We start from the raw sequence: 15,646 nt of genomic DNA on the forward strand, positions 1-15,646 counted from the left end.
AATGCGTCATTTTAAAAGGAAGTACTTGCAAGTTATAATAAACAAGTGAACAGCACTTATTTTCTTAATGAAAATGTGTACTACAATATTAGCAAGTACGTTTGTAGTACATAGTTATACACTACACTTACACTAATCAAAAGTGTAGCTCTACTTCAGTTGTGCGTAAGTGCACTTGAGAAATATGCTGAATACCAGTAAAGGCCTGGGTATACTTTTGATGCCTGCACGAGGGTCAGCGTACAGTGCATGTGACACAAATTTCATCATTAAAATTGTGTGCTGTGCACTTTGCGCACACTGGCGAATTTTTGTAACTAGGTTGCGCATGGTGTACAGGAGTATTTATTTAGTAAGCTTACATAAGTATTTGACGCAGTGTGCATATGCAGTATATTTGCAAGGCTGTGCCCTAAATCGAGGTTAGGTTTTGGTGGAATGTTAGTGAAATAAAAATGCAAGGATGGAGAACTAACGCATATTGTAACATGGTTTGTAGGCAAGAATGTCCAAAGACCCCCCTATTAGTAAGATCCACCTAACGTGATCTGATCACAAACAGTGATGGGAATAAAGGCGTTATAATAAACGTTACTTTTTTCAGTAACTAGAAATAATCAAACAAATGACGGTTTCCCCTGTTGTAACCCCGTTACTGTTACTGACAATAAAATGCAGCGCGTTACTTTAATTGATCTCACTGAAGCGATTTTCATTCGAGTAGGTTCTCTCTCAGCCTGACAGTAGGACCTGCAATGTTTTGGTGTGTGTATGTTGTGGGATGGGACACATAACTGATGATGATGATTGGTGTGTGTGTTGTGGGGTGGGAGATAACCACAGAACTCGAAAATGTATTTATGTTTAATGTAAAATGTATTTATTTTTTTATTGGCTATGTTCAGCACTATGGCCAACACCTGTTGTAATATAGTGGTATATAAATAAAATTAAACTATAACTAAAAAACTAAATAACTGATGATGATTGGCTTAATTTCCATCGTAAGCCAACCAGAGGCCGAGTGGTGCTTGTGTATACACAAGCACATGCCCAGTCCAAGCAGTGTTGACAACTTGATTTAACAACTTTCTAGACCCTTTTAGTGCCTTATTTCAAAAAAGCGATTAGGACAAATTTTTGTTTTAGGCAGCCTGGTCCTCATAGGCAGCCCCGTCCTCGCGCAACAGTCCCTCTGAGTCGCGCACACACCGGCAACGACAGAGCAAGTAAAGGCAAGTAAAGGTAGCGTTCACAAACTGGAAGTATAATAAGCACTAAGTTTTAATGAAAGGCAAAATGTTTATGTAACGTGCAACTTATGCCCCGACAAGAAAGAGTCTTTCCACGTCCGTGGCAAGTAGTTTTAATCTAATGAAGCACCTCACATTGTCACATGCTGCCACAAAATAAGTGGTTTCTCTTTAGTATCCATTTCATTCATTTAACAGATTTAATATTGTATATGGGCTGTTTTAACCCATGGTTGGGTAAAATATGGACAGACCCAACCAGTTGTTAAATTAACCAAAACTTGACCCATCCATGGGTTAAAGCAACCCAGCACATGTATATTATTTAAACCCAACAGTTGGGTTTTTCCAAGTTATCACGAACCACGGGTTAAAAATATCCCAGCCTTTTTAAGAGTCTTCTTTCGCGTGCTCACGTGAAACTTTTGCATGCTCACGTGAAACTTTCATGTGCAGAATTTTTTTTAAAGTTTAGTTTCGCGTGTGCACGTGAAACTTTTTTGTGCGCACGTGAAACTTTCGCTTTCACGTGCGTGCGAAGGTTTCACGTGCGCACGCGAAACTAAACTTTATTTAATTTTTTCTCCATGTCCCTTTAGGGGCTCCGTACATAGCAATTCTGTTACATTCGTTTAATTTCAGGATTGTTCGCATTCACTTAAAGCTAGAAGTATAGTTCATTTTCTACGCATCCACGTCCAGTGCGTGTGCTGCAAATTTCGAATCAGAATAGTATGCGCAATGCACGTGCACCGCCGGATTTTTCTAGCTGCGCATACATTGTCGCATACAGGACAATGTAGTATGTAGCACAGGAGATGCATTGCATTTTGTTGCAATACGCATGCGTCAAACGTTTGTGTACACGTACAAGTCAAATAAACTATGCTTTGCAAGGGTAGGCGTTCAGCTGTGCGTACATGTGAATAAACATAAAAAACAGGCAATACTTCAGGCTTAAGTCTATGCATAACAGTCTATGTTTGCACAGATAATCATGACATTTAGGTATAATTTCGTATTATCCTTTCAAGCATAAGAAAATGTGTCCTTAGTAGGGGTGTAAGTAACAAGATTCATTTATTTTACAATTGAGGAATTCTTAAAAAGTGTAAAAAATCTCGGCTCATTCTCGTGAACCCAATCTCGTGTCTCATCCCGTGTATTAAGTGTCTCGTCACACCCCAGTCTTAGTATTTGCGCACTGTCTGAACTATTCTTGTATATATTTGCGCACTGCCTAAGGCCTTGAGGTGCAGCTTTCTGGGGACGCACTTCAAATGTGTGCATTCACTAAACACGTGCAAATGATAAACTTTGGTAACAATGCAGCACTGGCCCGATCAGGCAAGTAACAGTTCTGTAGATTGTCCCGAGCATCTTTCATGCTGGCCCCTGGGCACTCCTTATCATTGTGCTGTCCAGGAAGCATCAAGTCTTAGTGTAGAATACAAATGCAACCTGGTCACATACAATTTTAAAGGTCACAAGAATTGTTCAGGAGAGGTCAAGTGAGAGTGGCATAATAAATGAATAATTAGATCTGTAAATGTAACGCCAATTATTTGGGTTTCCTGGTCTCCTCTAAGCTGCCACAGAGTTCAATTAAACTCCAGTGAGGTCAAGGGCATTAAACCCATGCTGTAATGCAAAACGTTAAAGCAGACAGCAGAGTGCAAACACAAAACATAGCTAAACGATGAGTCTGCCACTTTTTATTTAGTGGACTTCATAAATTTCTACAGTAATTTATGAGGCTCCGACTGGCACAGCACCATGCTCAAGGTTCGACAATAAAACTATGCTGCTACACCCCTGACGAGTCTCCTATCAAACATTCCATTTACCTGAGCGCATGTTTTTCAGCATGTCACACTCAAGGGAAACAAACAGTACGGCCTTGTGCAGTACATTAGAGGAGGGACACAATAATACTTTTTTTGCAGTATTTCACCCTCACGACTTTAATATTATAAACAAAAAAAAACTATTGCAAGGGTTTAATTCTAGTCTACCGTTATGCAACATTAAGATTATTAAACAATAGGTGACCATCATGGACACATTGGTAGTTAAATTATAATACGCAATACAAATCGCAAAGTTGTTATTTTTCATTTAAATGACACAAAATGCTCAGCTGTGTTTATAGGTTACACATTTTGCGTTTAGGAATGTGCAAGGTTATTGCGTTCACAAATGGTCTATGTAACCGGTTTAGCAAAGCAGGTTAAGGATTATCTCTGGAATGACAGACAAATATATTCACCAGGCAAACAAAAAACAATATTTGTCTTTTTTGAGACTGTCAGCATCTGTCAGTAACTGTAAATACCATTTAGCAGCAATGGTCTATCCTAAACCCTTTTCACACAGAGATTACGAAAAATACACAGAAAATGTGTCAGGATTTGTCTGGGATCATTTTATTTTTGGTTCATTTACACTGCAAAATATTTTCCGATATCTGTGTGTGTATTCAAACAAATACCGTAAAATCGCGTGATGTATTTAAAGTCCTGCACTTGGTAGGCTTTTTCCACAGCGTCTGAAGTTTGCTAGTAGATTTCTTTTGAAAAACCTTGCTTTTGCATTTTATGGCGCTTTTCCATTGCATAGTACCCCACGGTTTAGTTTAGTTTGGGTCGGGTCAGCTCACCTCACTTTGGCGTGGTTAGCTTTTCCATTGAGTTTAGTATCACTTCGCAGTGGGAGGGATTATAGGCGTGTCGTCATATTTACGCTGCCCACAGCCGTGACATCATACAAGTGAGAGCGTTGTTGTTGTACATTCCCATACATTCATTTATTTCTCAGTCTGCCACAAAATTAAAATTGGCCACCCCAAATAGATGTTTGCACATCGCGTTTATAACTACCTCTGTCTCACATGACAGTTTCTGTTCAAACACCCGACCCATGGCGTCAGTCGATGGAGCTCCGCTGAGCCTCATTCAAGTTGCATTTAAGCATATATAATGCGGACGTGCTCGTCGCGAATGTGCCGCCACAAACTGCAAGTCTGGAAAAAACTGTTATGGTGTCCCGGATTCTCAACCTGTGGATGTTTTTCATCGCTAAAAGGGTGTTTGGAAACTTATAGCAGAACACAGATAACAACATGTTTGCTCGAGACAGCGAAAGCTAGCATGAAGGTAAAGCTAATCTTTTACATTAATGACGCTTCTCTCAGACCAGTCAGTGACCTACAGTGTTTTCGCGTCACGTTTGGTATCAGCTCGGGTCGCTTGGAACCCCAACCGAGGTGGTACGAAAAAAAGTATCGGGTACTACGAACTGCACCCAATGGAAAAGCTCCCAAAAGTAAGCTGACCCGACCCAAACTAAACCAAGCCGTGGGTTTCTATGCAATGGAAAAGCGCCATTAGTTTATGAAGAGATCATAAGGAGAGCATGATGTGCTGTTCTGTCATGTTAAAGAAAGGTCACAGCTTTAGCACGGATAGCGACGAGCTCCCTGATCTCTGCTTTAGTCCAGTTGGCCGACATTTCTTGCCATAAATGTTGATCTGCGTTTAAATCCTTGTGTTAAAGAGCTGAACCATAACTTCTTGTTGCGATGAAACACGCGTCCTCACTACGGCACGCGCCTTACGGCATTGTTTGTGCATCTTGTTCACGCAGAATGCTTTTCATGAATGTTACTAGGTCCTCTTTACGGGAGCGATCCCAAAATGTTTACGGGATGTGTTTGTGTTCACACAAAAGCCTCTCTGAGTCCGTTTACATGCACAGAATAAGCGGATAATTACCAAAAATCAGCTTATTGTAGAAAACTGTTTTCATGCGTTTACATGCAAATCAATAAGCTGGCTATGCAAACAACTGCGTTTACATGGGACTTGAAGAATTATCAGTTTCTCGCAGGCAGTGACCTCACCACCTATAGTACATAACAGTCATTCAAAAAGCCGACCGCATGTCCGTCTTAAGCTGTACTGTTGTATCTCTTCTCGGGTCTGCAGAACCTGTAAATGTAACATGAGCTTCTATTTGCTTTAGTCGAGCGGAGACTTTTATGCGTTACTTTGCACTTAAGCCCGATTTATAGTCGTGTGTAAGTTCTACGCCGTAGCTACGGCGTTGGCCATCTGTAGCCTGTGCGTAGCTCTGCATAGCCTGACGCGCACCTCGCAAAATTTTCAACAGCGCGTCAGTTCTACGAGGATCGCAAGCGCTGTGATTGGTCCACCAGAACCCCTTCCTTCAGGTAAAAAAACTGTGTTATAGGTATTTACGTTTGCGACGGTGAAAACAAATAATGGCCAAGTTGAGGAGTGATTTACCTTAAACTGCAACAAAAGTCACTGTTTATTAACTTTCATCACTGCTAGTATTCTCAAATCATACACAGCAAGTTGCTGTTTCTTCTTCGTTTGTGGGTTAACTTGCCAAGCTGCTTCTTCATTGACGGTCGCGCTGCTACTGTGGTTACACGCGTGGATACTGCCTACCACCAGTCTGCGCGCGCGTTTGCACGTCGACGCGGACGACGACGCAAAAGTATAAATGAAAACTGACCAATACTGTCGCGGCTACGCCGTCGGACCTATGCATGACTATAACGAGCCCTTAACTTCCGCATCTGACCTTTATCTTTTATACGCAGAGATGTGCGCACATGGACAAAACCGTGAGAAAGCCGGTTAAAGTGTTTACATGACATGCGAAATCCGCGTCATGAGCAAAAAACTACCTGTGCCGATCGGTTTTTGCTTACACCGTTTATAGGCTTTCCCCGATAACGGAAAAACGTTTTACGCGTTTACATAATCCCACATTTTTTCAGTTTATTAAGCATAAGCGTGTATGACTGTGCATGTAAACGCAATCTATGACAATTTTACCGAATTTTTTCTGGGATCAAAGTGCTGTGTGAATGGGGTTTTAAATATAAGCTAACAAATAAAATGTGTGTCGATTTTTAAAAGATCTATTGACAAAAATCCTACCGAAGCTTCTCTATGTGCTTCGAAAGGGAGGGATGACCGAGTTGAATTGCTGTGTGTCAAAATTGAAATTCTGGTTTGTACATCTTTATTTAAAATAAAAACAAAGAAGAGCGATGAAGGCTGGACTGTGCCGCTGTTTGCAATTCACAACCTTATCGCTAGATGCCGCTACAATCTACACACTGCACCTTTAAGAACATTTAAAGTACTCAGCGGTGCTATTTTGATACACCATTTATTTCAAAACACGAAAAATCTATTTAAGTACATCATTTTTTACACGTACGCGAGCGTACTGGTGACCTAAAATTGTGTTTTCAGAAGTTTGTCTTGGTCTTCAGAGGCTGAGAAATGAATGAGATGGATTTATGTTCTGTGGTCTTTACATAAGTTTCTTGTCTCTAAGCTAAATTTAGTACAAGCTGGTGGGGGTCTCTGTGCAGCGTTTCATTATTCATAACATGAAAAAGGAGCTAGTTCAGTTTCATCATCTTTGAAAGTTTCGAGTCGACGTGCAAGCGCAACAGCATCTGCTAACCACTTAGACAACTGCAGGACAATTTAAAACTCTTTTACCCACTTTTTGTAGTCAAATTTGGAGAAACAAGGCACTAACTTGACACTAAACTCTGATTACACATCAGATTATGCGAGTATCTGACAAACATGAGGGTCTTTTCTTAATCATAAACCCCGTCTGCAAGCAGGCACTTATTTTAACAAAACACGTGATGCACATAGGTTCACATGACGCACGGAACACAAATATTTTGACATGACGAGTCACACACATGATGGGCTACATACATGTTTTGACGAGCTTTGCATCGTGTGCCACTGATGGCCTTTAAATAATATTATTTTATTCAGTTATTCAACATTGGTAATCATGATTACAATATAAAGGATAAGAATTACAAATCTTGCCGTATTGAGTGTTTGTTTTTTATTTATAATATTTGAAATGCTCCTCTGAGCCACCCCAGTTTAAAGACACTGATGCTGATTTGCTTCATCATTTATATACTTTATCCATTAAAGTGACATTCATTTTATTATAATTTAAATATTTTTTTTATATTTTTTTTTCATAATTTAAACTTACATCTCATAGCAATTGTTGTGTAGATATATTTTTGGTAATGTCAGCTGCATTTCTTGACACACTATGAGATGTGAATTTACAGTGGGTTTGGTTTGTAAGATGTGACTGAGATTAAGCTTTATTTGTTAAACTCTAAACTGTTCCCAATAACCAAGCACAGGTTGCTATGGTTTAAGTTGTTTCTACACTGAAAAAAATTATTCATTCAATTTACTCAATTTTTTTAAGGTAAGTGGTTGCAATCAATTTATTTAAAGGAATATTCCATTTTCTTAAAAGAAAAATCCAGATAATTTACTCACCACCATGTCATCCAAAACGTTGATGTTTTTCTTTGTTCAGTCAAGAAGAAATTATGTTTTTTGAGGAAAACATTGCAGGATTTTTCTCATTTTAATGGACTTGAATAGACTCCAACACTTAACTCAACACTTAACAGTTTTCAGTCAAGAAAAATAACAAATATACACTTTTAAACCACAACTTCTCGTCAAGATCCGATCCAGCGCGACCTAGCGTAAGTGCGTGGTGACGTAGGGAGGTCACGTGTTACATATATAAAACGAACATTTACGGACCATTTTAAACAATAAACTGACACAAAGACATTAATTAGTATCAGTTGACATACAACAACGTCGGAACGGTCCTCTTTCTCAACACTTGTAAACACTGGTGCGGAGTTTCGCGTTCGTCTTCTGTGACCTCTTGACGTCATGACGTATAGCGTGGGGTCAAGCTGACGCATCACGACCGGATCTAGACGAGAAGTTGTGCTTTAAAAGTGTTTATTTGTTATTTTTCTTGTCAAAAATGACAATCGTTTTGCTAGATAAGACCCTTATGCCTCGTGTAGGATTGTTTATAGTCCTTTGAAACTCAGTTGAAAAAAACTTACGTGTTGAGTTAAGTGTTAATTGTTGGTGTCTATTAAAGTCCATTAAAATGAGAAAAATCCTGCAATGTTTTCCTCAAAAAACATAATTTCTTCTCGACTGAACAAAGAAAGACATCAACATTTTGGATGACATGCTGGTGAGTAAATTATCTGGATTTTTCTTTTAAGAAAATGGAATATTCCTTTAAGCTACATTTAAACAAAAAATAAAAACAAAACAAAAAAACTTGTTTGTAAATTTGTAAATAAATTGATTGCAACCACTTACTTTAAAAAAATGGAGTAAATTGAATGAATCATTTTTTTCAGTGATGGAGTGGAAGATGTTGCACATGTTGCTTGCCAATAAATAAACATTTGTCAAATCATGATACTTAATTTTTTTATCCTTATTACTTAAAAATACTTTTATAAATGGATTAAAAAAATCATGCCGCATAATGTATATGTGACCATGGTCTACAAAACCAGTCATAATGGACAATTTTTTTAAACCGAATAAATAAGCTTTTCTATTGATGTATAATTTGATTAATAATGAAAAATAATTTTTTATATTGTAGGAAATGTACAAAATATCTTCATGAAACCTGATCTTTACTTGTTATCCTAATGATTTTTGGCATATTAATAAAATTATTATTTTGACCCATACACAATGTATTTTTAGGTGTTCCAGGGTCACATTATTGCTTTAAATAGACCCTGTGATCGGTATCGGCTGGTACTGCTTTCAGTGATTGGCCCCAAAAATCCTGATCGGAGTAAAAATGTTGCACAAATCAGATTTACTGTGGAATGTTCCTGATAATCTGATCAGAGCTAAATTTATTGCATAAAACACAATCACAAAAAAACATTTTTAAACCTGAAGAACCCTAATAATGTGTATGGTTATAACCAGACTTGGGGTATTTAATTTGCTCAGTTGGACAGACATATTTGATGTGATGATAAACAAACACTCTCTTTTTTTGTGATGTGAGACAGAGGAGGCTTTTATGAGTGACAATTGGATATAATGTTTGTGATGAGGTTCACGTGACGCATCCTGGCAAGTTGAGTCATAATGAGCACATTTTCAAAATGATGTTTGTTTTGTTATTTTTATTCTGTATAAAAAAACTGTGATGTAATCTGTTGGAATCTGACAAAAAATGACCGAGCTTCACCTGTTTGAGGTCAGCAATTTTCTTAATTATTAATTGCTAAGGCATTTGTTCGTTGCATAAGTCAAATCAAGTCGTCTTTTATTGTCAGTTCAACCATCTACAGCTAGTACTGTACACGATGAAACAAAACAACTCTCATCCAGGACCAAGATCAAACTGTATATAAAACAACACAGAACTGCAAAACTACATAGAGCTATTTTACACAACGTTTTACACATAAAGTGTGTGTTTGAGAAACAAAAACAATACAATATGTTGACATAAAAATTTGAAACAAAGCAATACTTTCAGTATCTATCTGTATTGGTACATGTCATTCTAAGTAATCAAATATTGGTATCTGCACAGTTATTTTGTGTAAATAGCCTAGTCTTTTCTGTATCACAGTTATATTGTGGTGTTATTTGTTAACTGAGTAATAGCCATGTGTATTTTAAATTGTAAATTTTTTCATGATGTGCACAAGTGACAAATGATGTGGAGGTTGAAGAGGTCATTTATGAAATTTAAATAGCGATCTGGAAAATGCACAAAAGCAACTTAAAAGGACTGTAAGAATGTAAAATTAAGTGCTATAGTAATTTAGCCTGTTTGTCTGTCGAGTTACTCTAATGAAGGGCTACGTTTAAACTAGTATTGTTCTGTTTTTACGTTCCACATATGATGCACGTAATGCAAAGGTTATCTTCAGAATGGTACTCGCTCACTTTATACAGGAGAACTTAGTATTTATTCAAGGAGATGCATTGCATTTTGTCATCATGCGTCAAATGTCTCTGTACGTGTACGAGTCAAATAAACTGCAAGGCTGTGCATTCGACTCCGCGCGTTCGTACACATACACATAAAAACAAACTATATTCCTGGCTTTAGTATCCAAATAAATGTGTATGGGTTTTGATGGACCTTATGCAACGCTGACAAAATGTTTTAACAATCTTATTAGTAGAACATTTTAGAAAAATCCATGAAAAAATATTACTTAACAACTTACTTAAGAAGCATTATTGACCAGATTTCTTTACTTATTTATACTTTCAACAAAACAAAACAAAAAAATAACTACTTTAAAGTGTATATTAGGTTAGGTTAGGTCAGTGGTTCTCAAACTGGGGTCCGGGGCCCCCAGGGGGGCCGCGAGATGGTGCCAGGGGGGCCCCAGTTCTATGACATTTTATAAAATAGATTCATTTATCATGAATTCTGTGTAATTAAACCTAAAAAAATAAGGCTACTAACCAACAGCACTACTTTGTATAACTTAATATGTTTTGTTTAATTAAAATGTTAAATTTTAGAACAGTTTTTGTCATAAATTTTCTTTGGGGGGGGGGCCGCGAAGGAATGCACCGTACACAAGGGAGGCCGCACGTGGAAAAAGTTTGAGAACCACTGGGTTAGGTAGTGCAAATGCGCGTTTTCTCAAAGAATGAATTACGGTGAAATGCCGCCACATCCACAAGCCAGAGGGCGCTCTCGTGCAGAAACGCCAATTGTGGCACAGAAGAGTCCCAATTCGCATACTATCCGTCCTAAATAGTATGTGAAACTAGAATTAGTACGTCCCAAATCGTAGTATGTTGAAATGAGTATCCCAAAGATACCCGGATGGTCTACTATTTCCGGTTAGAATTTGAAGTGCAGATCAATGCACACTCTGACGGCTAATATTGCCCACAACCTATTGCGTGCGGAAGGGAGGAGTTTAACCACACTGACCCTCTTGCTTATTTGTAGCAATACTGTGGCTGTACAAATGTTAACTTTATTAGTCCAACCAAAGAAACATGGTTACTACACTTTTACTATAGGAAAAGCATGGTTCATTTTAATTGGGGTATTTTTGAGTTGTATACATAAGCATAAAAATATTATATTAAACAATAGTAAACTATACATTTGAAATATTTAGATTTTAAAATAAGTAGCTTTCGTTACACACATTGCACATGAACGTCAGAACCAGCTGCCTCACAAACGACCTGTGTTTGGTTCTACGATGACGCCCTGCTTCACTCCTCAACTTAGAACACATTGTAAAATGTATTGTAAAAAAAAGATGGGAATTGTAAATAAAATTATATTAGACATAAGTTATAAGAACGAATGAAATATTGCTAACAGTCGTGGTTTGCGTAACTAGCCAACCACGTTTTCGTTCACGTTGCATGACGTCATCGAAGCATGTCCCAGAACTTGCATACTCTTTTGCTACACACTCAAAAGTATGTACGTTTTACTCACAAAAACAGTACATACTTTTAGGTCGTAGTATAAGCAGGTGAATTGGGACTCAGCACATATTCCAGGAAATGTCTAGAAGAATATTTATATCGCCGTTCTTCAGATTGTTTCAGGTATTTTCATGATAATAAAGAATATTTTGAATGATTTTGTCTTTTTTAAATGCACGTTATAAATGACTCCGACTCACAATGATTTTAGATTTGATAAGGACTTCATACTGACCAAAGTGCCATAGTACACGCACAAGCTGCGCATGAAGCACAGAATTGCAGCCTTGCGATGCAGAATCGATTTTAGACAGGTCTTTTTAATGGGACACGTGATTTATCGTTACATCCCTATACTAGATTACAATAAATTTCTCAATTTGAGTAATCTAATAAAATGCGTTACCGATTACATTTTCAGCATCTACTGTGGAATACATTTTAAATCTAAACCTCCCAGCTTTGGTTATGACTTGACATAAATTATTATTCACCAATTATTTGCCATAAAAGTGTATATAAGCATGTTTTGGGAAATTGGGGTAAAACATTTTGGAAAATAATTTATTACTATATAGGTGAAAGAGTCTGGAATAGAGAAGGGGATCTAGACAAAAGGCTACTGTGCTACCAAAGGTCAAAATGAGTTTTTTTGGGGGGTGGGGGGTCCAACATTAGGCATGTTCCACTTCTTTTCATCTCATGCTACTGCCTTTTATTTAATTTATGAGTGTTTTACTATATTGTTTATGCAGATGATGAGCATTCCTGGGTCGCAATAATCCCAAACAGTCCCTTTCAAATTTACGCCTACATCTCAATGAGGTCTTTCTTTTGAATTGATTAGTTTAGCTAGCAAGTGCCAACGAATCTCTTTACTGAAGTTAGGCCAGACTACTTTGTTAGTATTAGCGAGCGCCTGCTGACAAAAGTTTCAGCGTTGCTCTTTTCGGCCAAGTGTACATCCCCTTTGCTCTGTCGTGATCCAGCGATCTGGGTTTGGAGAGCCACAGTGTGTTGCCTCAGAAACCTCCAGGCGATGGGTCAGCAGGACCTGTGGAATGCCCGGCTTGGGTTTCCGGCTATTGTGTTTGGCCAGAACACTGGAGGTGAATAGACCGACATTCCTCTGATGCACCCCCCCCCCCACACGCATACATACTCTAACTCAGACTCTCAGCGGTATGCAGAAATCACATCCTTCACAAAATAGGCATGAGATTCGCAGGTCCGACCTCAAACAGTCTTTTAACTCCAATTGTCCGTAGACTGACAATTGGCTTCCCTGTTTTGATTTTCCAGGCAGACTAAACCTCTGACTTTCGCCGACTGTATTGGAGATGAGCTGCCTGTGGGTTGGGAGGAGGCCTATGACCCCCATGTCGGAGCCTATTATGTGGATCACAATACCAGTAAGTGAAAGCTGAGCGGGACGCAGCCCACCTTATGTATGTGTGTGGAGTAAAGAGTGACTGTGGGTTTAATTGATCTGTTGTTGTTTGAGTGATAGTTAGTAACTGTAGATGCCATATTTATACTGACATGAAAAATAAATAAAATAAATTATTGAAAAACGTACGTAAAAATGGTCCAATGATAAAATTGGAATTATAAGAATTAAGTAGTGTCCCCAAAATACATCCGATTAGGGGCATCAATGTCTGATTTCACATTCATTTAAATCTTTGACATGATCTTACTCTCATATCAAGTTAAATACAGTGTCTACCCTGACCTAAGGTGTCTTAAAAAAATGTAAGCATTCCCATTAATCTTAATTGTTGACATTTTCATCTATTGTCCGCCTCTGTCAGAGAGCACCCAGCTGCAGGATCCTCGGGCCCAGTGGCAGCATGAGCAGGAGCTTATGTTGCGGGACTATCTCGGTGTGGTCCACGAAGCATTGACCGCCCAAAAAGAGATCTACCAAGTCAAAGAGCAGCGGCTTCATCTGGCCCAGCAGGAGTATCGGCAGCTAAATGATGCTTGGCGGGACAAGTCCACCTCGCAGACCAGCTGTAAGATGATGTTATGTGTGTGTGTGTGTGTGTGTGTGTGTGTCTGAGATTAATGACATATTTTGCATTATTTGACCATTTAGTGTCCAAATAGATGGACATTTCAACTTACTTATTGGATTAAATTAAACATGCATCATCTAGAGAGATAAGAGAGAGAGATAAAGGGTGACAGCCTCGTGCTCCATTCCAAAGAACGTAATCTTCACTTAGCTTGAAAATATTTTTACACCCCAGCAAGTGACCTCATAAGTGTTAACAATAAAATGTATGCATTGTTTAGATAACTTTTCATGGTTACTCTGAACCGTATTGGATTTGTATTGGCGTTCCTTTAAAATGAGCAAATTCCTATTCTGTTCCATGGAAAAAATTACATAACTTTCTCATTATTATAACAAATTTAGATTTATGACACAGCTTGTTACATTAAAATAAATCACTGTGAAATTCCAGAGACGTGAAGTGCTTTATAAGATAAGATAAACGCCTTTGAACCCTTATCTTTCCTACAGTAAATTCCAGGTCCTCATCAAGCAGTAAATATGACCCTGAAATCCTCAAAGCGGAGATTGTTACAGCCAAAAGCCGGGTAAGACGCTCTAGCGCATCTCTCACGAGCCTTTGATCATTTGGTATGAATGTTATCTTGTTTATGCAAGACATGGATGGCGTTTAATATTCCATACGTTTAAATGTGATGACATACAGACATGCACTTACATGTCGTAATTGCCTGCATCCCTGTCACTTTCTTTTATTCAGGTAAATAAGCTGAAGAGAGATTTGGCTTTTATGAGACAAGAACTGCTTTATAAGGAGCAAGGCTTTGAGACATTGAAACAGTAAGTGTAAGCCGACCTCAATACACGACCATCACGGTCAAGGCGACCGAGTGCTGCTTCATTTCAACACATTACAGTCTAAAAAAACTACTCATTTCTGTGTTGTTATAAAGTTCAGCTGCTGTGACCATGTTTCTTTATATCACTACAATCTCAATTTAAAGTTACACTTGACATAAAGCCTCACATCGGGCTCTTTTTGTATGTTAAAGTGGTGTTTGAGATCCCCGTCTGATTCTTGTTGACTGTCTCAGAGGAATGTGAACTAACCTGTCTATCGAGTCGGCGCGTGACTTACCGATGACTCGCTGTATATGCACGCTGCTGTTAAACACAACCCCCCTCATATTTCCTATCTCTCATAGAGCTTGTCATTCCACGAAATCGCAAGCAAAACATTCAGCATCAGGTGCATCTGAATGTTTTACTACAGCATTGCGGTCTTGGCGTCCTCGTGCCCCACTCGGGTCATCCGGTCTGTGACATGAATTTGCTTGGGGGTTAATAAACATTCCTAACCTAGTTGGCGTGCCAAAACTTCATGTCTTCTTTAAACCACTGTTTACATGGTTCATATTGCAGCTGCAGTAGTTGGCTGCTATGTAGTTGTAGTTGTAACTAGTAGCTATAAGAAATGGTTGGCTTTAGGTATGCCGATACTGATAATTGAATCCTTCAAATGACATCTAACTATATCGATAGATAATGATAGTTTTGCTTTGTACTCCTTATTTTAAAGTAATTTGCATATGAAATCCTAAAAGTGCAGAGCGTACAATTTTGTTGTCATTGTGACCCAATTCAAAATAATCATACTGTATGTTTTTCAGCCCCTTTATATTGCCAGGATGTAATCTGCCCTGATCATTGGCTGTTTTTAAACAAAGTGGGAAATTATGCTTTTATTTGCCAGTATCGATTATATGCCAAAATATCAGTGCCATTTTCTCTGACATTAACTTGTCTGTTTGTTGAAAATTAAATAGATTAAATTACCGTATTTTTCAGTCTTTAAGCCGCGTTTTTTTTTTTTTACATAACTTGGCTGGTGCTGCATCTTATAATCAGGTGCGCCTTATAAGTCAGTATGAATTAATTTTGACATTTATGAGGCAAGAGACAACATTACCGTTGCTGCTTCTGTA

General features: G+C 38.3%; 1 protein-coding gene and 1 long non-coding RNA gene across 3 annotated transcripts in view; one reads left to right on the forward strand and one right to left on the reverse strand.

Moving 5' to 3' along the window:
* Positions 1-15,646, reverse strand: part of LOC141366079 (uncharacterized) — a 411,784-nt gene that overhangs the window by 92,502 nt on the left and 303,636 nt on the right. The gene's annotated exons all lie outside the window — the stretch shown is intronic.
* The window catches only part of wwc1 (WW and C2 domain containing 1), a 53,747-nt gene that overhangs the window by 2,292 nt on the left and 35,809 nt on the right, over positions 1-15,646 (forward strand). For both annotated transcript variants that reach the window (XM_073871133.1, XM_073871134.1), the window contains exons 2-5: positions 12,941-13,050; positions 13,453-13,656; positions 14,172-14,248; positions 14,422-14,501. In XM_073871133.1, the coding sequence (XP_073727234.1) occupies positions 12,941-13,050; positions 13,453-13,656; positions 14,172-14,248; positions 14,422-14,501 (471 nt within the window). The remainder of the gene's footprint in view (positions 1-12,940; positions 13,051-13,452; positions 13,657-14,171; positions 14,249-14,421; positions 14,502-15,646) is intronic.

Source organism: Misgurnus anguillicaudatus, chromosome 9, assembly GCF_027580225.2.
Source record: "Misgurnus anguillicaudatus chromosome 9, ASM2758022v2, whole genome shotgun sequence".
NCBI classification, from domain to species: Eukaryota; Metazoa; Chordata; class Actinopteri; order Cypriniformes; family Cobitidae; genus Misgurnus; species Misgurnus anguillicaudatus.